Consider the following 21,707-nt stretch of genomic DNA (forward strand, 5'->3'; position numbering starts at 1 on the left):
CGTCACGGGGCTTCCTGGCCTGCGGGCTCGTGTAATACTCGCGAGGTCGCGAAAGCTGTTCTGTGACCCCTCGACTTCCCACGATTCACGATATGCCAATTGAACGATAATCCCTCGGCAGGTTCAACTCCTAGAATCCAGGTCAAACTTTGGCCACTATCTAATTGAAGGCAATCAAACGACTTGATGCGGTTCAGGTTCACTCTTTGATCGCGATTGCTTCTTAGCGAGTTGATACCCGATTGCCTTTTGTCAAATATACGAATCCCGTCTTCCGAGTCATTGCCGGGTCACCTTGCATATATACAGAACCAAGAATTCAAAATGTCGGACGGAGAGCCTTCTTACATCGACTACGAGACTTTCCTCGACCCCGATTTCTCGCCAGCCAGTTTCGCGAACACCCTCGTGCTCAGCACCAACAATGCGACAGATACTCCCCTAGACCTCTCCACGCCATTATCAAGAGTGCTCTTCGACCTTCAAGAAATCGATACGCACATTCACACCTTGACGTCGAAGTCCGCTCTACCTCTCTTATCTCACACCCAAGACCAGACTGCCGCAGCCGAACACATTCTCAACGAGGCGGGATCTCAAATCGCATCCGTGACCCAGGGGTATGAAAGACTAGAAAAGGAAGTCTTGCAGAAGTGGCAGGCTGCAGATGAAGCTAGGATCGCTGCGGAAAACTCGCTTGCAACCGTTCGGCTAGCGCGAGCTGTGGCACGATGCCTCACTCTCGGACGACAGCTGGAGAGTCAGGTGGCCGAACTTACTGGAAGAGCAGGACAAACCAAGCTCCATCAGCAGGTGCTGATGTAGTAAGCGTGCCCGGCAAGGAGGGCTTTCGTGCGCTGGAACGTGCCGCCCAGACCATCTTGAATCTCAAGCAGATGTTTTCGGCATCCTCCGTAGACGACGAAGGCTATGGGCTGGACAGAGTGAAAGTGACCCGGACGCTTCGCAATGAATTCTTGATCCCAGCAGAAAATCTCGTGAAGTCAAGGGCGCAGCAGACGATCAATCGCTTTTCATTATCGAACCCTGGGACCTCAAATGGACAATCATTGCCCTCAAGCTATAAGCAAGCTCGGGAGGCACGATCGCGACTAGCCACTGCATCCGCCACGCTCTATCTTCTTTCTCCCCTGCCACAGAATGCTTCGGCGGCTACCTTCAAGCCCGAGCTACTTCTGTCAACTTTGCGAGGGTACATGCAGACCGCGATTGTCACCTCTGCGAATGCACTTGCCAAAGCATTATCCCAACTTCCTACAATGGACCGTACCCTTGCCGATGTTTCTGCAAGATGCCAGGACATTGTGACATTAGAGTCCATTCTCAGAAACCTTCGCCCGCCCTCACACCCGTTGCTAGTGCCAGCCACCGACGCCGATCGATCTACCGCCATCTCCGACGCTGCCACGAGCGCCAGTAGATCCAACCTCCTCCAGCCTCTCCTCGAGACCCTGGATACATCATCTCTTCCATCTTACTATTGGCGATCTCTCGCTTCTTCCCTCAACCCTCGCGTGAACGAGATCGTCAACCGTGGAGGCGTATCCGCGCGCACACTCCGCTCAAACAGAGATCGTCTGAAGACCGAGCTCCGAGAGTGCGTGCTACGAGCCTCCCGGGTATCCGTTACCAACGTGCTCGGCGACCGAAGCCGGACAGGAACGGGACCGGAGACAGTAGAAGTCGGAAACTGGCAGCAAGAAGCTACCGTGATAGTGAACTCAGTTGTCGGGCCCTTGAGCCGCTGAGCTATAGGATGATCATAGATTTGAGCGCTAAAAAAAGAAACAAACTAAACCACTTCCAGACCCCCTGTTTTGACTTGTATCCTGGGCTCGACGCCACCGCCGATATTTCCCAAAACTATAGGGCTAGGAGGGATCCAGGTACCTGGCAGAAGGGACGGTACCCCTGGGCAAGGTCGCGTGGTGACACCGGGCTGCCAGATTGGGCTCGACAATAATTATCTGAGTACAAAACCCTCCGGGCTCGGAGATTTACATCAGTTGACTCCTTGCATGAACCGGGCATGGCAAGTTGTACTGGTTTGCAAGGCGGCGGGGGCCTGATGCAGACGCACGGGTCAGTGTTACTTTGGGGGCTTGCCTTAGCAGGCAAGGTGGCTCGGATCCGTAGGCGCCGGTGACAAGATGCTGGGAAAAGGTGGCGATGAAACCTGATTTGGGAAGAATGTGTAAGGGCATGAGAGCGAGCCACATTTATAAATTTGTCTTGCAGAATAGCAGCTACAAGAGAACGGGGAGTGCGTTTGTGATCCTTCGTCCAATATGAAATTCTCATGTGGATTGAATTATATTCCTATACGCTAGAGCAGGTGATCCGCCCGATGTACCGAGTAGCCTCATCTATGTGTCACATTGTACCGTGCGCTGGGCCAAATCGCCGAGAGACCGTGCTCTTACGTGGCCGGACCCTCCAGGTACGCATCCCACCGCCATGGCGAGACAGGAACATGGATCCTCCTGGTGGCCGACGCTAGGCGCGGCACATGATTGGCGTGCTCTGTTCGACCTGTGGGATCCTGACCGCTTCAAAGGCAAACTGATCGCCCAGGGGCGCAGTGCCCGATCTACATGGTCTCCAAGGTTGATATTACGGGCGCGGCTGTATTGGCGGATGTGTAAGACTGGAGGGGGGAGGAGGGAAAAAGAAGTAGACGCCCACCGATTACAGTACGAATTTCTCCTTCGAGCGATTTCCCCCTCCAACGACCAGTCAGAAGCATCTGATCCCCGGCCCCAAGTCAACGACGTCAGAGAACCAGATCTTGATCGTAGGCAAAACATGATCCGGGTCTTTTCTTGATAAACGCTAGAGCGGCCCTGCAGGTACCTGGCACTACCTGAGTGGGCGCTGGTCCCCATTGCCGTGGCGTCCTGCAGTTGTACCTACAGGTACCCGATTGCCCCTCTCGAGCCTTACGCATGTGCTTCAAGCCAATCGCCATGCAAATGGGCCTACTTGTCTCTTATGTCTTATCTTCATTGCCCCTCCGCAGGAGAGGGGTAAGAAGAGGGGACGATCGCCGTTCCACTTGCAACCATCGAGTCATATTTAAGAAGTCGCATCTCCTCGACGAAGGAATGTGAAACTAGTGGCCACCCCATTTGGTGATGCCCGCCTCCGCCTCCCAAGGGTGCGTGTCTCTAGCTCCCACCACCAATCCTGGCTGCGAATCACCCCCTCGAAACCCAGATCCGCCCCGTTGGTGCAGCCAATGTAGATGAAAATCAGACCCTTATGGAGATAGTGCCAACTTACAGCACATCATTCATCTAGACTGTGGCGTCACTCTCGGAGGCAAAAAATGCAAAAAGAAAAAGACATCCGGCACGTGCATTTAACAAGTATCATGTACAAGAGCTCCCTTGGTAAGGCTGTTGCATAGGGCAGCCCCGGTAACTTCAGCTCTGTACCAGGGTCATTACCCGGGGAATAGGCGAGACAGGTTCTAGCAAGAGAGGGACCACGGGAGGATAGGCTGTATCGTCATGCGAGCAGCTTTTGTGTGCAGCATCTGGGCCGATATACTTTGACCCGTCGATCGTCGATATCATATCCCGCACTTCGCCGTTTGCAGCCACGAAGCACAGACCGGCGCACAACCTAGGCAGAAGAGAGGGGTTGGCCAAAGTTTACACGACGCAGGCACAATAATCCATCAACGGGCCAGTCGGTGACATCCGGGGCCTGAAGGTTTCAGAACGAACTTTGGAAAGGTACACCTGAACGCGGCGGGGACGGAGGCGTCGGAAAGCTTCGGACTCGAGTCTAGATTTGTAGACGATGCCATGAATTACGACAAATTTTCTTTGGATGATCCTGACTATCGCTGCTTTTTCCCTGAGCGGGGGTTGGGTTCTTATCAAGGTTGGACGGCAAATGCCTAGATCGTACCTCCTGTACCCTGGGGAGAGGCTCGAGCCAATGGCCAGCCCCACAAGCCGAAAAGTACTAAAAAGTAAGAGACGCCACTGTACCAAGTATACGATATGTATACCTTCTTTTCTATTTGTCAACGGAGATTTCTTTGAGGCCTTCGGTATTAGGGCGGACCATTCGGAATTGCCCCCTCCCGCGTAACCAGCCAAAACCCCTACTCGTACGCAAAAAGTATGAAGCGTATGACGGTCCTCCGAGGATGCCCCCTCCTGCGATGATACATCCACGTCGATGCAAGGGGGTCGTATGGAGTTTTGGTACATCGAAAAGCAATTGCTACTTAGAGTTGAAGAATACTTAGGTTGATACCCAGTAATGTACAAAGTGCTGGCAGATACACAGCCACTCAATCGAACGGGTGACCCCATCGTCACCAGCGTGGTTCACGTCGAGAATGGAACTGGATCCCAAGGCTCGACTCCGAAGCCTGCGACCCCGTTCCAACCTATCCAACTATCCAACTATCCAACAGCGGTTGAACTGAACCAAACCCTCGTCGAGCCCCACGGCTCGTTCCCAAGGGTCCAATGGATTAGTGAACGTCAAAGACTTTCCCGGCGCGGCGGGCGCCTGGGACTGTTGGAACAGGTATGCATACGGGTGGAGTCAGGCTAAGAAAGGTGGGCACCGGGGGCGCTATGAATCATACATCTGTACCTGGTGCCTTTGGACTCGATATCCTGGCCGTTCCTGGGCTGGGGGCCGATGTGGAGAGGCCGTTTCGAACAAATGTTCAAGGCCAGGAGTCTGGGAAGTCTGGAACTCCGGGACACGCGGTTATAGTCGCAGCGTTGCGATCTGGTGAAACACTCGATGATTCGCATCGGTAACCCCGGAAGTCGTGAGTTCCTGCTCCTGGCCTTTTCGGCTGACTGTAAGCTGAAGAAACTCGTCTTGTCGCCTTTTTTCGCCTTGCCCCCTCGCTTTCCCGATAAGCCTCTTGCTCGCTACCCTAGGAGTTGCTTTCTCTTCGTCATCATTCTCCTCTTGCCTTCTTCTTCCCCCCATACTTCTTCGTGGGGATTCTTCGTTCTTGTTCATTCCTTTATCCCTCTCCCCCGCCCCTTCCTTATCTCCAACTCCTATCAGATCGGAGCTTTCAAGTTCGATACGTCTTAAATCTGAAACCACCTTTCCCCCTCCAGGTCCCCTGGTCCCACTATCCTGCTTGAATTCGCGTGGCGGTCTCCTACGCAACGTGCTGGAAAGAAGAGATGCTGATCGGCTAATCCTTTCCCTTTTTTTCCTCCCACATTTTCTCTCTCCAACCCTTGCGTCCAGGAGCAAATCCTGCTTCCATTCCCGGCCCACTTCTCCCCCTCCTCCTCTCTGGTGTAGGCCGCGAAGTTGAAACTTGTACGTCTCGATGATCCTTTGGATCCCGCCTTCCTCTTATTTTTCTTTCTTTCTTTTTTTTTTTTGGTTTCTTTTGTTTTGTTTTCTTGACGGGGTGATCGTCTGTAGTAAGGGACCAGTTACTAAATCTTGTTGGTTTGCAATGTGAACAGTCAGGCCTGGTTTCTCCGACTCCGCATCTCTGTCCTCCGAGATCTCCGACGTAGCGGTGCGATTTCCCTCCCTCACTATAGACGATAGAACCCTCCCGGATCTGGGGTCCTCTGGGAAACGGATTGGGTTGCCGGCGTTGCGACCGTGGGAGGGTAGGGTTTGCCTCTGGCCCCTCTCCGAACTTTGACATCACCTACCTCCACTTCTTCCGTCGCCATCATGGCGTCTTTTCTCCCCGTCAACAACTCGGCCGCGACCGAAGACCACGCTATGGACGGAGCGACGACCCCTCGTGCCAATCGTAATGGCGTGGCGGCTCCCTCAACGCGATCTGGAATGGCGGACCAACGACCGGAAGGCGCAAAGACCGGCAGAGGAGACGGAAGCTCACGGGCATCGGTTTCAGGACACACTAGGACTTCCTCGAACTCAGACGAAACCATGCACGATTCGGACGAGAACGAGGGGTCAGAAAACGAAGGGGACCCGGGAAGCGCTCCACCATCGAAGAAGAAGAAAGGCCAACGCTTCTTCTGTACCGATTTCCCTCCTTGCAACCTCAGTTTCACTCGCAGTGAGCACCTGGCCCGCCATATTCGAAAACATACCGGCGAACGACCCTTCCAATGTCACTGTTCTCGACGTTTTTCCCGCCTTGACAACCTTCGACAGCACGCCCAAACAGTTCATGTCAACGAAGAGATCCCCGGGGACTCGCTCGCAGCCACAGGCACACGGTTCCAACGACAGGTACGAACGGATCGGGTGCGTCCGCCAGGCCGAGCTCGCGCAGGTACAGCGGGCAGCGTAGGTGGCCATAGTCGCGGACACAGCCGGAACCTCTCAACCTCCAGTATCACCTCTACCGCTTCAACCTATAGCCAGCCTCCGGAACTTCGGCGGCGACCTCCGCCATTAATCATGGCCAACGATCCAACAGGCCGCGCCCGCATGGGGTTTGAACCCATGGGAGAACCTCCATCCACCCCGCCTGGCCAGATACGAGGAGTTCCGGGGCCTGCTGTAGGAAGCTCGCCGTACACACCAACGACTGTATTTACTGGGCAGCAAATGGTAGTCCACAATATGCTTCGCCGATGTCTGGTGCATCGCAGGGATTTTGGGAAGGCAAGACGGCTGCTCGTCGACTTTCAGTCCCAACCGGCAGCAATCCATTTATCCCACAGCACGGAGCTCCCTATCCCCCATATGGAGCTTCTCCCGCCGCTCCATACCCGAATGCCGCTGGGGTCTTCGCGAGTCCCACAAGCAACAACTACCCTCCATCTCGAGACGAAAGCGCCGCGAGCGCGGCTGAAGCAGATATTCGACGACGAACGTGGCATCCCTCGACATATCCCAATTTTAGCCGTCCTACCACCAGTGGCTTGAACCAGTATCATACTCCTGACACCGTCCGACCTTCTTTCGGCCACAGCAAAAATCACTCGATTGATCAGCCGCCGCGGCTACCTGGAATTGAGAGCTTTGATAAAGTTGTCCCGCAGCAACGGCCTTTGACACCCCCAACCCGGAAGACCAGCCCGATGCAAATCGACGGTCACAATCGACCGCCTCCCGCAACTCCTGCCTTTGGAGCAGGTTTCAACTATACACAATCTTCAGTCCGGCCAGCTCCCCCGATTTCTGGCCCTGGCCATCGGCGCGGACATGTGTCATGGGATATGTCATTGCACACCAATCTTACAGGACTCGATATCCGAGATCGATCCTCAAGAGATACTTCCCAGTGGCGGGAGCAGACCATCGCTGCTCTGCAAGGTACTTCTTCTCGCCCTTCGTCGTCCTATCAGCCGACGTTCGGACCCACCGCCGAAAGAAGCCCCGAGGAGCATCGCGAAAACCGCGGTCATGCCCCCAGCTTGTCGACTGGAAGCCGGCCAAATCACACCTCTCCTGAGGATTCAAGCAGTAGCGAGGGAGTACATACCCCATCGACAGCTTCGGTCGAGTACCACCCGGCCATTGTGCATAGCAGTGGATACATTGAATCCCACGACTCGTCGCTGCCAACCGATCATCCTCAACCGGTAGGGAATCCTCTTCGAACGGACGGCTCTCGCCCCGGTTACTAATGCCGTCATAGATATGCGGGCGACAAGATTCTCACTCCGACGGCTACCCGGGTCACCCGGAGCAAGAGCCCAGGACGACCGTTTTCACAGACTCCTCCGCCGAGGATACCGGCATGGGTCGACTTGAGGCCCTGGTGGCCGTCGCTACGAGCGAAAACAAGGGGGGCTGCAAAATTATACCTGTAAATTGTATATACGACCCGACCTGGGCCACATATACTCCATCGCCATTCACCTTTCATACTGCTCCATGTTTTGAAGAGCATGGAACACTACCCATTCTGTACCTTCTGACACCTTCCATCTGATCATATGCTTCCCTTTGGCATACTTCTCCGATATCAGCCGGGTCCACTGTCATATACCATGTGGATTCCCTGGTGCTGCTCATCCTCCCCTCTCTTGGATTTCTTTGGATTCCGCATTTCTCTTGAGGACTTGCGACGTTTGACGAATTGATGAAGTGACGACTTATACATGAACTGGATTTTTCTTTTTCGTTTCCTTTAACCTGCAATTTGTCCGGTACTGTGTTGTGTTTGGTATCTGCCTCTTGACGTTCGATCTGGTTATTACTTCAGGGTTGTCGGTTCTCTGCATGTCCTGGCGTTCTGCGTGGGAGTGTGTGGATGGCATTGTGTGACTATACTCCAGCCCGATCAACGGGATTACTCGTTTCTCAGTCTCTGCCTGAAGCACCCTCCTATGGCCATGGTTTTGCCATCGGCCATTTGATATGCTCAACCTCTCTTTTGTCTGGTGGTCCACGCCATCTTTCTTCCGTTGGTGTCTTACTATATTCCTTCTTACGCGGTGGATTATGTCACGTGTCCTACGGCCTTTCGAACCTGTTTACTTTCATGATGATATTGTTGTAACGTCCAATATGACTGGAAATGCCCATCCTACCGCAGACCTATAGAGTATTATGTAGTCCGCTCATAGCCTAGCCCACTGAAGAAAGCGGGTCTGTTTGCAAACATGACGCTTACCCCGCATATCATGATTTCTACAGTCCCTATTCTGTACAAGTTATCAGCACAGTGACAGGCACTTTCATTTGTTCGCTTGTCGGCGATGAGCATAAAATGTGATCAATTACCGCCGGAACCACAACCGGAGCCCTGGTTCACGCTCAGAATCCCCGGAGATGGGAATGAGCAACAAGTGACGTCGAGAACCCAATCCATGATTAGGTAACTGTACCCCGAATCCAAGAAGCACAGCAGCACAACCGGTTATAACTGGCCCGACAATCGGGGGAGTGGATCACTGCATTCCTAGCTTGACCTGCAGCAACAGGATCGAGAAGCTCTCCCGCCAACTCCAAGGCAGTAAGCTCCCGGGCAGTGGCCTTTACCCCAGCAAGTAGACAGTCAGCCAATCAAGAGCGTAGGTGGACGGGCATGTCCTGATCCCCCAAAACGAGGTTCGGGGGTACGGGGACCGCACATGCGTAAAGCCTGCCGGCACAGACGTCATAGTCCTGGTGACGGCCTTCTTGCAGGAGCTATTAAAACGGCTGGGTCCCGGTAGCTCGCTTCGAGATTCCGTTTGCTCACTTCGCACATTTCACCTTTTCTGTATACTTTCTCCCGTCGCACATCTCATATCATCATGGCTCAGAACCGTGGCCTCTACGCTGGTGTCGCTTTGGTTGGTGCCGGCGCGTACTACTTCTACCGCGCTGGTGGAGATCCTCAAGTCGTTGGCGACGAGATCAGGAGTAGGTTCAGTCTTTGTCCTTCGACGCAAGACAGACGATGTCCATGGGGTTCACACTAACTTCCGATCGCTAGTTGATGCCCACAAGGCCCGCGAGAAGCTTCCCTCCACCGACAGTGCGGAGAAGAAGGGCAAGGAATTCGGCAAGGAAGCCGGTGCCACCGTTGATGAGGCTGTACGTTTCTTGTCTCTTTTGCCTTATCTTCCTTGTGTTGCTCATGACTCTTGCTGTGCTAATGGTGGTCATGGACCTCGATGGCACCCATCGGCTCTCTTCCACGATTGCCCGCTACTCGTATTAGATTCAATCGTACGCTAACGTTAACACATCGTTCAGGTCAACAATGCCCGCTCTAAGTTTAAGCTGGATGAGCGCATCCCCGAGGCCGCAGAAGAGGGCAAGAACAAGCTTGGCGAACTCCGCAATGAGGCCAAGGACAAGTTCAACAGTGGCGTCGACCAGGTGGATCGTACTGTCGAACAAAAGGCTGCAGAGGCCAAGGGAACACTGTCGGGCTGGTTTAGCGGCAAGAAATAGGTTGCCCTCAACTCGAAATGTCCCGACTTTCACGCAGGTACTTCTTAACGCTGATGGACGATTGACTCGTCCATAACTCATGTCTATTATCCTACTCTTGTGCTGTAATGAGATAGCTTCATACAAATCATTATTTCGACTGTCTCTTAACGAAGTTGTTCATTTGGCCAAGGCATGCAAGCTCTACGCACTGCAACTGTATACCTTAACACTCACGACCTCGGGTGGGGAAGAGACCCACCAGTCGGACCAAGTCTCGATCTCCCGCGAATGACGCGGAGTAGCATTGGATCCCTCAATTGCCCCAGCTTCATTAGAAATTATTCCATTTAGGGAGCCATGCCTAGACGAATCAGCTTCTGAGAAAATTCGACGGATAATATGGTACAGCAAGTCGTCAGGGCCGAGTGCATTCCCATGCCAGGGGGGACGTCACCTCAGCGACACAGAATGCCAACCCCACGAGCACTGTCTAGGTCTGTTACCCAAAATTTCGGGCTTTAAGAAATAAAAGCTCAAAGTGCCCCTTCAACCTCAAATCTCACAATTATCAAAATTGTCTTCTTAAAGTGGAACTTTTGGGCTGGGACTAGTTTCGTGTTCAACGGGCGCCAAGTGCGACACGCTAATTTAACCAAAAACGCGTGAACGCGTCCTCCACGCGATCCTCCGCTGAGTCTTAGTTTCACCCCCTCGCGCTTCCCTTTTCCCGGCTGCATTCTACAAAGTCAACCCTTCCCCTTTGGACTTGACGGCACTTACCTTGATATTTCTTACCTGACTATTATAAAGATTCTTTTATCGGTCGCGACTTCCCATATTATCGGAATTGAATTTTTGCAACCATGCCACGCGTGACCCGGCAGAACCGCCTGTCTCAAGGCCAACCGGCCATCCAAATCTTCACCAGGGCAACCAAGGCTGGCGTCAGCCCGCAGCTGCCGGGTAAAAACACAACGTCTCTTCCAGTATCGCCTTCGAAGAAGAGAAAACTGCAGGAGCTCGAGAACGTGGACACTGGTACCCGGCAACCGGTCGACGAAGCCGAAACGCCTTCCAAGACTCTCAAAATCAGCCAACTCTCCGTTGCATCCCCGAGAAGTGGCCACTATGCCTCGCCAAAGCGCACACCGAGTCGAAGAGTCCGGGGATCGGCCATCGCAGAGTCTCCCTCCGCACCTAACACCCCCTCGAAGCAGCGCACTCTGGATTTTGCAAAAGCCTCCGTCGAGCCCAAACTCGCCCCTCGAGCTGCATGTGTTATCGACTTCCTGGACCTCCATCTGGCCTTTGTGCAAGCCTTTTCCCTCCACGCAGCGCACAATGGTCCCCGAACCCCCGCCGACCTGAGAGAATTCCTCCCTAGCGTGACCCGGATCTGGAAAAAACGGAAGGTGCAAGTGAAGGATCTGCAGCGCCTTTTCTGGGTATGGGATCGAAGCCTCAAGGCTAAGGATATTTCATATCGCCTGGCGAACTATGGACTCGGAAAAGTGTGTGTTGAGCGTACTTTCAATATTGAGGAGCAGCCCCCTGCCTTGCAAGACTTTTTCGAGCAATCGCTGGATCTGCTTTGGGAGCAAACCGAAGAGTCATTGAAAGATGCCAAAGAGGAGGATCGACCCGCTTTCTTCCTTGAGACGATCGGGCTCGCCTGCATCCACGAATCTCTTACTCCCTTGACTTCGTTCCATAAGGGCCAGCAGCGTCTACAGGATCTGAAGGGCGGTGTTATCCGCGCAAAAATGGAGAAGCTCCGCGCTGAAAGCCAGGAGAGCACACCCGAAGCTCGGGCTCCCACCAATGCCCGTCGAATGGGTCTTCTGGAGCGCATTAAGAACAAGCAGCTTCATCAATCCAAGCTCCCTCCACCACCGTCCAAGAAGGATGTTCTCCGTCTCTCGGCTGCCGAAAGAGTGGAGGATATCGCTCAGATTATGGGAATGCTGCGTCCAGCTGAATTGAATGGCACTGGTATCAAGGCCATGTTTGCCGCCCAGCGCAAGCCGTTCACAATGGATACTATGATCGATCATGTTCGAGACTCTATTCGAACGCCGATCCCTCGGGATGAAATCGAGACCTGCATTGAGATTCTGGCAGACACCCGAGTTGCTGGTCACTGGGTTAGCATCGTTACTGTTAATGAGATGCGGTCTGTTGTGTTGAGGTCTTGCAAGGATATCGCTGCCAGCGAGCTCCCGGCAAAGGTTGCTGTGTTGAAAGCTGAGTGGGAGAAACCTGCCAGCTGTGTGAAGGCTCCTCTCGTGAGCGTCTGAGTTTGATTTTGTGGAGGAATTGTTCTGTTTTTGGTTTGCATTTCCATCCGTGGAGCTGGTCTGCTCACGGCCTTGCATGAGCGTCGATGATACCCTGTACTATTGCATATGGCATTTTTTAGCCTTAGACCTATTAGCCTAGACACTACTTTCAAAATAATATCTAGTATCCCCAAAAATGATTTCTCTTCTGATGATCTCCATTCGTAGTTTCAAAGCGCTATCTCTTTTCCCTCTGGCTTGGGTTCCCCTCAAGGGTTGGTCCGATTGCACTTAACGCGCGACGCGACCACACGTGACCGCGACGATACGGCGCGTGTTATCAAGTTATCGATCACATCCGTGTTGCTCTGATCCACATACTCAGGAGCACCGTTCTCTTTTCTGCATCAATTGCAGGGCTTCCTTCACAAGATGTCCTCACGGCCAGATCTGAAGGTAGCTTAACTAACGCTTATCCGCATTGATGCCCTAGATACTGACCATATGTTCTCTAGGTCGACGACGAAGTAGGATTCATCCGCTTCTACCGCTCCCTCCCCGAATCAGACAACAATGAGACCATCCGTGTATTCGACCGAGGAGACTGGTACTCCTCCCACGGCGCCGATGCCGAGTTTATCGCACGCACAGTTTACAAGACGACTTCCGTGCTCCGCAACCTAGGCCGTAGCGAGTCCGGCGGTCTTCCGTCGGTCACCATGACCGTAACCGTGTTCCGGAATTTCCTCCGCGAAGCCCTTTTCCAATTAAACAAGCGAATCGAGATTTGGGTATCAGGTGGCACGGGTAAAGGCAACTGGAAGCTTGGCAAGCAGGCTAGCCCTGGGAATCTCCAGGATGTCGAGGATGAACTTGGTAGCGTGGGCGCATTGTCTATGGAGTCTGCGCCCATCATCCTGGCTGTGAAGATCTCTGCGAAGGCTTCGGAGGCCAGGAACGTCGGTGTCTGCTTTGCAGATGCGAGTGTGCGTGAGCTCGGTGTGAGCGAGTTTCTGGATAATGACGTGTACTCGAACTTCGAGTCCTTGGTTATTCAGCTCGGGGTGAAGGAATGTCTTCTGACTATGGACACTGCGAAGAAGGATGTGGAGCTCGGCAAGATCCGAGCTATTGCTGATAGCTGTGGCATCGCCATTTCAGAGCGGCCTGCGGCGGATTTTGGTGTTCGGGATATCGAGCAGGATCTGACTCGCTTGCTGCGCGACGAGCGCTCTGCGGCTACACTGCCTCAGACGGAGCTGAAGCTGGCTATGGGAGCTGCTGCCTCTTTGATTAAGTATCTTGGAGTGATGAGTGACCCTACCAATTTCGGTCAGTATCAGCTTTATCAGCATGATCTGTCGCAATATATGAAGCTGGATGCCTCGGCTCTGCGAGCTCTGAACTTAATGCCTGGTCCCCGTGACGGATCGAAAACCATGAGCTTGTATGGTCTTCTCAATCATTGCAAAACTCCTGTGGGTAGTCGCCTGTTGGCTCAATGGTTGAAGCAGCCTCTTATGGACCAGGCTGCTATCGACAAACGTCAGCAACTTGTTGAAGCGTTCGTGGTCCATACGGAGCTGCGCCAAACTATGCAAGAGGAACATCTGCGGGCTATTCCTGATCTTTACCGTCTGGCCAAACGCTTCCAGCGCAAACAAGCCAACTTGGAAGATGTTGTCCGAGTCTACCAGGTCGCGATTCGTCTGCCCGGATTTGTCCGCGCTTTAGAAGATATTATGGATGAACAGTATCAGTCGCCACTCGAGACAGAGTACACTTCTAAGCTCCGGGGGCACTCAGATCACTTGGCTAAGCTTGAAGAGATGGTGGAGACTACTGTCGACTTGGATGCTTTGGAGAACCATGAATTTATCATCAAACCCGAGTTCGACGAAGGCCTCAGAGCCATCCGAAAAAAGCTGGATAAGCTGCGCTACGAGATGGATGTTGAACACCGACGTGTTGCAAAGGATTTGAACCTCGAAATCGAAAAGAAGCTGTTTTTGGAGAATCACCGAGTCCACGGTTGGTGTATGCGACTGACCCGGGCGGAGTCGGGTGTCATTCGTAACAAAAAAGGATACGAAGAATGCTCAACTCAGAAAAATGGCGTCTACTTCACTACCAAGGCTCTGCAATCTCTCCGCAGAGAGCACGATCAGCTCTCATCCAACTACAACCGTACGCAGACAGGACTGGTCAACGAAGTCGTCAATGTCGCTTCGTCATACTGTCCAGTTCTGGAGCAACTCGCCGGTGTTCTTGCTCATCTAGATGTGATTGTCAGTTTCGCACATGCGTCGGTGAATGCTCCTAATGGATACGTTCGCCCTAAGATGCATCCCCGTGGCACTGGCAACACTATACTCAAAGAGGCACGCCACCCATGTATGGAGATGCAGGACGACATTTCCTTCATTACAAATGACGTTTCGCTAGTCCGAGATGAGTCTTCTTTCCTCGTCATCACCGGTCCGAACATGGGTGGTAAATCCACCTATATTCGCCAGATTGGTGTGATTGCGCTCATGGCCCAGACTGGCTGCTTTGTGCCCTGTACCGAAGCCGAATTGACCATTTTTGACTGCATTCTCGCTCGAGTTGGCGCCAGCGATTCGCAGCTCAAGGGTGTCTCAACATTCATGGCTGAGATGCTTGAGACTGCTAATATCCTTAAGTCGGCAACGTCGGAATCATTGATCATCATTGACGAGCTCGGTCGCGGAACTAGTACATACGATGGATTCGGTCTGGCCTGGGCTATCTCTGAACACATTGTTACTGAGATCCGATGCTTCGGTCTATTCGCTACCCATTTCCACGAACTGACAGCTTTGGCAGACCGATACCCGAAATCGGTCCAAAATCTTCATGTCGTAGCTTTTATTGGGGATGGAACTACGGAAATGGATGCAGAAGATGGTGCGAATAAGAAGCGCCAGGTTACTCTGCTTTATCGGGTTGAGCCGGGCATCTGCGACCAGTCTTTTGGTATTCATGTTGCTGAGCTTGTTCGCTTCCCAGAGAAGGTTGTCAATATGGCTCGTCAGAAGGCTGAGGAGCTTGAAGACTTTACTTCTGCTTCTGCCGAGAATCCAGAACAGCAGCAGCCTACCCCTTCGCTGGAGAAGTACTCGCAAGAGGAAGTGGAGGAAGGAAGTGCGCTGCTGAAGGGCATGTTGGTGAAATGGAAAGCAGAGATCGAAGGCAAGGGTCTGTCCTCTGACCAGAAGAGACAGGTCATGCGTGACCTTGTTCGCAACGATCCAAAATTGCAAGCGAACAAGGTATTCCAGGGCATCAAGGCTTTATAGGCCGGAACCCACAGTCTCCGATGGGAAGTATGGCGTTCGTGGAGGGTATGTTACATAATTAAATCAGCACGCGTCTTTTATGTAGAAGGGAATTTGTTCTGGCATCATGAAGCCTGAATTGTTTATCTGATGCTTTTCAATGGAGAGTACATGTTTGCATAGGATCTATAGATTGGTGATCACGTGCAAGTTGAGACATGGACAACGCCGCATTACACGCGTGTGGACAACCAGCTCGGGCCACCTTTTAAATTAATGCTTGTTCAAAGCTCCTCGACGCCTCCATTCCGATCGATTCCTCAGAGCCCACAGTCAACGAACATCTCCTACCTTCCGAGTCTCCTCAATCTCCTTTCCCGACTCACAGACAGCTATGCGTGCACACTAGAAACAATTCGGCCTAGAGCATCTTGATTCATGCACCCCTTTTCCGTCCTCACACTTGGGATCTTCGTCGCGGGCTACACAACAGCCAGGTGGGACCTCGTTACTCGTCTTTACGAATTGGCAATCTTCGCGTGGGTTCACGGTGTCGTTGTATGTTCCAGCAGCGCTGTCGTTCGCCGGCAGAATCCCCTCCTCTATCGAACTATCTGCTCTTTCATCCACTAAAGCTGCTGACTTTGAATTTCTCAAAAGACGCGGACTCTCTGGGGTTTCCTATTTCTGTCGATCTTTTTCTTCCTTCTTGTGGTTCCTATATACCACCTCGCCTTGAGAGAGAGCGAATTGGTGAGCAAAGCCCAGTCACGAGCGGAGCCGCGAAGCAAATCGACTACTGTTATTTGGATACGAAGAAGTACAAATGCGCTAATAAGACCGGTGTTACAGCATCCTCGCCACGTGAATCTCGGCGTCTCCGCGCGAGAACAGCTGCGCCGCCGAGGATCGTTCTAGAGTTAAGTGGAGGATGACAACATGATCATGAATGATGGGCTGCTGCGGGTGTTTTGGCCGTACGATCTCCCGCGAACTTCATCGCCGGGGGTGATAGTAGGATGGCGGAACTCCGAGCAGGATTTATTCGTGCTTACAGTGCTGGAAGGGGTGGAGGTGCGTCATCTACGAATAGTTGGGCTTGGATACCGGTGACAACGAGGACTAACGCAATTGCGGTTGTAGCCACGGAATGTTGAAGGTGCCCTTCGCGCGGGCATTCTGTTTCGGAACAGCCCACATCCTATTGCTCGTATTTTCAATCTATGTGGTCGCTCGCAGATGCATGTTCTGGGGACTATGAACCCCAATGACCCTCCGACTTCGTTCAATCCTTCCAACCTTTACGTCACAACGAGATCTTCCTCGAAACGTCAGATTCCACGGATTTACTGCCCCCCGGAAGCCAACCTCTCCGTGCAGGTCATCATGTTCCAGCGTCCGCATCCGACGCGAATGGAATACATGTCGCTGGATCCGATTTCTCTTGCGCTTGGCGATAAAGTTTCTACATTGGGGAATATTGACTTGTCCGGTAAACCTGGGTCACAAGATGAGGAAAACCGAGCGCATTCTCGACTTGTCATTGAAAAGCTCAAATTGCACACCGTCGTGAAGCATATGCCTTCACAGAAAGAGCAGGCTCTTCCACTAATAATTAATCAAGTCAACTGTGCCTATGAGATGGGGCAGCTGATGCATAAAAACAGTCATCTGATTGGAATCCGGGCCAAGCGAAGCATGAGTGTTTCGGAGCGCGTGGTAGAATCTGCGACAACTCTTTGGGGTCTTATCGTGGTCTGCATAGCTCATGTATTCTGGCGGTGGATCTGGCCTGTTGTTACACAGGTCTTCGTCATAGGTCTCGTGGGGCACCGGTCTGTTGCAGAGGTTGTCTTGCAGGTCCTCGAATGGCGCGCTCGACCTGACGCCGCAGCTATCAAAGACATCTCGGCAACAGCACAGCAGGTTGACATACGACTGCAACAGTTCTGCTATTGGCCTATACAATATGTGAAGCTTCGAGGCAGGAAAGACAACTGGGAGAGCGTAACCAACAGTCATCCCGATTACATTCGATTCTACAACAGTCTATGGCTCGTGGCCAATGATGTGATCATTGGCATTGCCCTTGGGTCATATATTATCGATAACGCAAATTGGGTGGCATCTCAGATAAGCACTGTCCTTACCGGCTGGACTGTGGAAGGGCTGCAACGCACCATCTCTTGGTTAATGGACTGGCCAGCAGGCTTAAAACTGAACAACGAACTTGCTGCCTTCCTTGGTGATCTCTTCCTCTGGGTCATCGAGAATTGGGCCGGTTTTATCGCAAATTTGCAACCTTTCCTGCCTCACGTCATATATGTCATTGGATGTTCCAGCTTTGCAGGCGCCAGCATGCCGATAGCCCTCTTTTCTGATCTTCTCTCCATGCTGACCATCCACATCTATTCTTTCTACATTGCCTCTGCCCGAATCTTCAACTGGCAACTCACCATCATTGTTTCCCTTTTCCATCTCTTCCGCGGGAAGAAGCGAAACGTTCTGCGCAATCGAATAGACTCATGCGATTATGACCTTGACCAACTCCTTCTTGGCACCATTCTTTTCACGGTGCTTTTCTTTCTGTTGCCCACCGTCGTGGTATTCTATCTGACATTTGCATCCGCGCGGATGCTGATTATCTCCATGAAAGCCGCCCTCGATACCTGCTTGGCGTTCTTGAATCATTTCCCCCTTTTCGCCCTCATGCTCCGAATTAAGGACTCCCGGCGGCTACCAGGTGGGATTCGCTTTGAGCTTCGAGAAGATTTGAACAAGCAATCTACCGATGGCGATGCGACGATCTCCTACATCCATATGGAAGTGTGTCTCCCTAAAATAGACGTATTTCGAACCCTGCTAACTCATCATTTTCTTAGTCTATCCCCCTCTCGCTCCGCGCGATGTTTGACCAGTACTTCCAGCTGGGCCACAGACTCCGCAAGCACTACCTCGCCCCTAATGTCATCTTCTGTCTCGTCACAGGCCGATTTGTGCCGCCGATTCATCGGCGCAACCTGTACAGCATGCAGTACAGTATGCTCCCGGCACACCGGGAGAGCATGTCGGCTGTGTGGAATCTCCTCACCCAGCCCAAGAAGACCAGTACTGGCAGTAGCAGCGGCGGTTCCATGGGAGGCGGCATTGCTGGTGCCTTGGGCCATGCGGTCCCCAGGGTCCCTCCTAATTTCGGCCAAGGGGATCTCCGGCGTCGGGGACATCGATGATCACTGCTACATCTATCTCAAAGAATACCCTCGTATATAGATTTATTTTATTCTTACACATCTGATTCTTCAACTCCGTTTTCTCGTACATCGTATCAGGGCCTCCCAGTATGGCACACCGGGCACAGACGATACTAGGCGTCCCCCCTATTATGAACTATTGGCGACGTCTTATTATATGCTATGAATTTGCTTCATGGATTGCGAGGCGTTCCAACCGAGTGACGGACTGTGTCCATGGAGGCAAATCCTGAACGATTGCATGGCAGTTATAGGCTATGCTATCCAATGTGTTGCACAGATGACTCCAAATTGGCCCCACTACTGGCAAGTCATGTCGAGCATGGGGCATTTGCAAGCCCGTCTAAAAGTTACATTGAAATGGGGGGGCTCCACAAACAATCCAAAGGAGAACTTCTCACACTATCAAGGATTTAGGCTATCTGTACCGTTTCTACTTCGCACCTGGGCAGGACTAATATCTTATAATGCATCCCCAAAGTATGACAATTCTGCATCTCCATGTCTCCGAGTCCCGCATCTCCATGTCTCCGAATCGAAGTTGGAGTAGCAAGACCCACATTGACTTGACACAGGACCAAGTACCACCAGATCCCTGTCAATACGCAGGTATATGGTGTCCTTTATATTTGATCCAGTGGAGCCAATTCGCAGCGGCACTAATTAGGGTTATCCGTCGATTCCAGGTAATGATTTCAGTCTCCAAATCCCCTGAGGATCCAAAGGTGCAGAACTCCAGAGCATGGAAACCCCACGGGAGATATCTTCACTCTTGCGGATATCATTTCGGGGGACGAGTTATCGGCCGAAAATTACAAATGGCATCGATAGCCCAGGCCCGATAAGCAATCCCTCCAAGACGTCAGATATGAAAGTATGAGATGCGGGGTAAGCGGGATTTAAAGTAGCTGGTTCCCCTTCAAGTAGTGGCTGCTCGATAAGTATTCCAAGCCATCAAGGGTGCATATCGCATACAGACAATGACGGGGAAATGGGAAGATGTGGCCGCCGAGAAGCGTGCACGCATCGAGAATTCGATACCCCAAGAATGGAGGATCCAACAGCAGCCTGCTGGTGATTCGGTATTCGACTACCCGGCGAAATCTGGCATTCTTACCGCTGGAGAGCTCGCTATAACAGAATCAAGTGCATCGGAGTTGGTGACGAAGCTGGCGCGAGGGGGAGCTGAAATCCGTCGAGGTGACCGTAGCATTTTGCAAGAGAGCTGCATTAGCACACCAACTGGTAAGACGGAGCCCTTTGTATCTCCAACTATCCCAATATTGCTTGCCGCGGAGGTTGACGGAATTCAGGTCAACTGTTGCCTCGAGTTCTTCCCGGAGGCTGCGATTGCCCAGGCAAAGGAACTCGACCAATACTTCGAAACGTACAAAAAGCCCGTGGGCCCCCTCCACGGCCTGCCTATCTCTCTCAAGGATCAGTTACGAATCAAGGTGGGTCTGCGTCCAGAGTGGAGCCGAATGGGTAGAAAGGCTCCATGTTAACATCTGAATCCAAAAAGGGCCTTGAAACTTCCATGGGATATGTCTCTTGGGTGGGGAAGTACGACACCGATGAGTCTGTTCTGGTGACACTCCTGCGCAAAGCGGGTGCTGTGTTCTATACGAAAACTAGCGTTCCCCAGACACTGATGGTCTGTGAGACGGTCAACAACATCATTGGGAGAACCTTGAATCCCCGAAACAAGAATTGGTCGTGCGGTGGAAGCTCCGGGGGGGAAGGAGCCATGGTTGGTATTCGGGGCGGAGTTATTGGAGTGGGAACAGACATCGGTAAGGAGCTTATGACAGACCCTCGAGGCTTTCGTTCGACTGACAGTTCCTTGAGGGGGTTCAATCCGAGTCCCCTCCGCCTTCAACTTCCTATACGGCATCAGGCCAAGCCATGGCCGCTTGCCATATGCCAAGATGGCAAATAGCATGGAGGGCCAGGAGACCGTTCATAGCGTGGTAGGCCCTATTGCACACTCAGCTGCAGGTGAGTCAATCTTGTCAAGAACAGCTTCATCGTAACGAACAGCACTCATATATCCAGATCTTCGACTATTTTTGACCTCGGTTTTGGGAGAAGAGCCGTGGAAGTATGATTCTAAGGTCGTTCCTATGCCCTGGCGATTGAGCGAAGAGGAAAAGATCCAGGATAAGATTTTATCGAGTGGCTTGACGCTCGGAATCTATTCCTGTGATGGAGTTGTACGTCCCAACGCTCGCAGATCCGTCCGAGACACAGATTGCTGATGGTGCGACTAGGTCCTCCCTCATCCGCCCGTTCTCAGAGGGATAGAAATCGTCAAATCGGTACTCGAACAGCACAAGCACACCGTGATTCCGTGGACACCACACCGCCATGATTTTGGTCACACTCTTGTCAACGCCATCTACACGTCAGATGGTTGTACGGTAAGCAGATTGCGGCGCTGTGATGATTCAGGAGGGCTAACAAGTGTCCTTAATAGGACGTCAACGAGAATATCCGTGCATCTGGAGAGCCACCGATCCCCAACATCAAAGATCTTCTGAACCCCGCAAATAAGAAGATTGATATGAATCAACTATGGGATACTCATCTCCAGAAATGGGCTTTCCAGAATGAATATCTTGAAAAGTGGCGCGAGGCCGAAGAGCGACTTGGCAAGGAGCTGGATGCGATCATTGCGCCCATCACAGCCACGGCGGCCATTCGCCATGACCAGTTCCGGTACTATGGCTATGCATCTGTCGTCAACCTGTTAGACTTCACCAGTGTTGTTGTCCCCGTTGCGTTCGCAGATAAGAGTTTGGATGTCAAGAACCCCAATTTTAAGCCTTTGAACGAGCTCGATGGGCTTGTCCAGGCTGAGTATGACCCTGAAGCTTACCATGGAGCACCCATTGCCATTCAGGTGATCGGACGCCGACTGAGTGAAGAAAGAACCCTCGCTATTGCTGAGGAGATTGGGAGGTTGATGGGAAACTCTACGACGCCTTAGGGCACAGACCAGATGGTGTGTCTCAGAATTTGGTATATGGTTTCAACAATGATTT

The 21,707-nt window shown here is 52.3% G+C and overlaps 9 protein-coding genes across 9 annotated transcripts; all 9 read left to right on the forward strand.

The window, feature by feature from the left end:
- Positions 1-324: 324 nt before the first annotated feature.
- On the forward strand, positions 325-1,769 carry N7468_004754 (putative Golgi transport complex component Cog5; the record flags this gene model as incomplete). The annotated part of the gene is made up of 2 exons (XM_058474051.1): positions 325-760; positions 814-1,769. The coding sequence occupies 2 exons, from the start codon at positions 325-327 to the stop codon at positions 1,767-1,769; spliced, it is 1,392 nt and encodes a 463-aa protein (XP_058333054.1).
- Positions 1,770-4,299: 2,530 nt separating this feature from the next.
- Positions 4,300-4,814, forward strand: N7468_004755 (uncharacterized protein; the record flags this gene model as incomplete). Its single annotated transcript, XM_058474052.1, has 2 exons — positions 4,300-4,572; positions 4,605-4,814. The coding sequence occupies 2 exons, from the start codon at positions 4,300-4,302 to the stop codon at positions 4,812-4,814; spliced, it is 483 nt and encodes a 160-aa protein (XP_058333055.1).
- Positions 4,815-5,712: 898 nt separating this feature from the next.
- On the forward strand, positions 5,713-7,897 carry N7468_004756 (C2H2-type zinc finger protein; the record flags this gene model as incomplete). The annotated part of the gene is made up of 3 exons (XM_058474053.1): positions 5,713-6,546; positions 6,609-7,544; positions 7,601-7,897. 3 exons carry the CDS (start codon positions 5,713-5,715, stop codon positions 7,895-7,897), a joined length of 2,067 nt encoding a protein of 688 aa, XP_058333056.1.
- Positions 7,898-9,206: 1,309 nt separating this feature from the next.
- N7468_004757 (uncharacterized protein) lies at positions 9,207-9,852 on the forward strand (the record flags this gene model as incomplete). The annotated part of the gene is made up of 3 exons (XM_058474054.1): positions 9,207-9,315; positions 9,389-9,489; positions 9,652-9,852. The coding sequence occupies 3 exons, from the start codon at positions 9,207-9,209 to the stop codon at positions 9,850-9,852; spliced, it is 411 nt and encodes a 136-aa protein (XP_058333057.1).
- An 845-nt stretch (positions 9,853-10,697) lies between these two features.
- N7468_004758 (DNA replication factor Cdt1 C-terminal domain-containing protein) lies at positions 10,698-12,131 on the forward strand (the record flags this gene model as incomplete). Its single annotated transcript, XM_058474055.1, has 1 exon — positions 10,698-12,131. The coding sequence occupies one exon, from the start codon at positions 10,698-10,700 to the stop codon at positions 12,129-12,131; it is 1,434 nt and encodes a 477-aa protein (XP_058333058.1).
- A 414-nt stretch (positions 12,132-12,545) lies between these two features.
- N7468_004759 (mismatch repair ATPase MSH2) lies at positions 12,546-15,433 on the forward strand (the record flags this gene model as incomplete). Its single annotated transcript, XM_058474056.1, has 2 exons — positions 12,546-12,569; positions 12,629-15,433. The coding sequence occupies 2 exons, from the start codon at positions 12,546-12,548 to the stop codon at positions 15,431-15,433; spliced, it is 2,829 nt and encodes a 942-aa protein (XP_058333059.1).
- Positions 15,434-15,850: 417 nt separating this feature from the next.
- Positions 15,851-16,347, forward strand: N7468_004760 (uncharacterized protein; the record flags this gene model as incomplete). Its single annotated transcript, XM_058474057.1, is given in 2 exon segments — positions 15,851-15,970; positions 15,985-16,347. The coding sequence occupies 2 exon segments, from the start codon at positions 15,851-15,853 to the stop codon at positions 16,345-16,347; spliced, it is 483 nt and encodes a 160-aa protein (XP_058333060.1).
- Positions 16,348-16,351: 4 nt separating this feature from the next.
- Positions 16,352-18,642, forward strand: N7468_004761 (phosphatidylinositol N-acetylglucosaminyltransferase subunit Q/GPI1; the record flags this gene model as incomplete). The annotated part of the gene is made up of 3 exons (XM_058474058.1): positions 16,352-16,486; positions 16,556-18,238; positions 18,295-18,642. 3 exons carry the CDS (start codon positions 16,352-16,354, stop codon positions 18,640-18,642), a joined length of 2,166 nt encoding a protein of 721 aa, XP_058333061.1.
- Positions 18,643-19,643: 1,001 nt separating this feature from the next.
- On the forward strand, positions 19,644-21,652 carry N7468_004762 (acetamidase; the record flags this gene model as incomplete). Its single annotated transcript, XM_058474059.1, has 6 exons — positions 19,644-20,117; positions 20,186-20,456; positions 20,512-20,661; positions 20,719-20,876; positions 20,934-21,083; positions 21,140-21,652. The coding sequence occupies 6 exons, from the start codon at positions 19,644-19,646 to the stop codon at positions 21,650-21,652; spliced, it is 1,716 nt and encodes a 571-aa protein (XP_058333062.1).
- Positions 21,653-21,707: the final 55 nt, after the last annotated feature.

This window comes from Penicillium chermesinum (assembly GCF_028974085.1).
Source record: "Penicillium chermesinum strain IBT 19713 chromosome Unknown utg000003l:1.0-5111272.0:1.0-5115320.0, whole genome shotgun sequence".
NCBI classification, from domain to species: domain Eukaryota; kingdom Fungi; phylum Ascomycota; class Eurotiomycetes; order Eurotiales; family Aspergillaceae; genus Penicillium; species Penicillium chermesinum.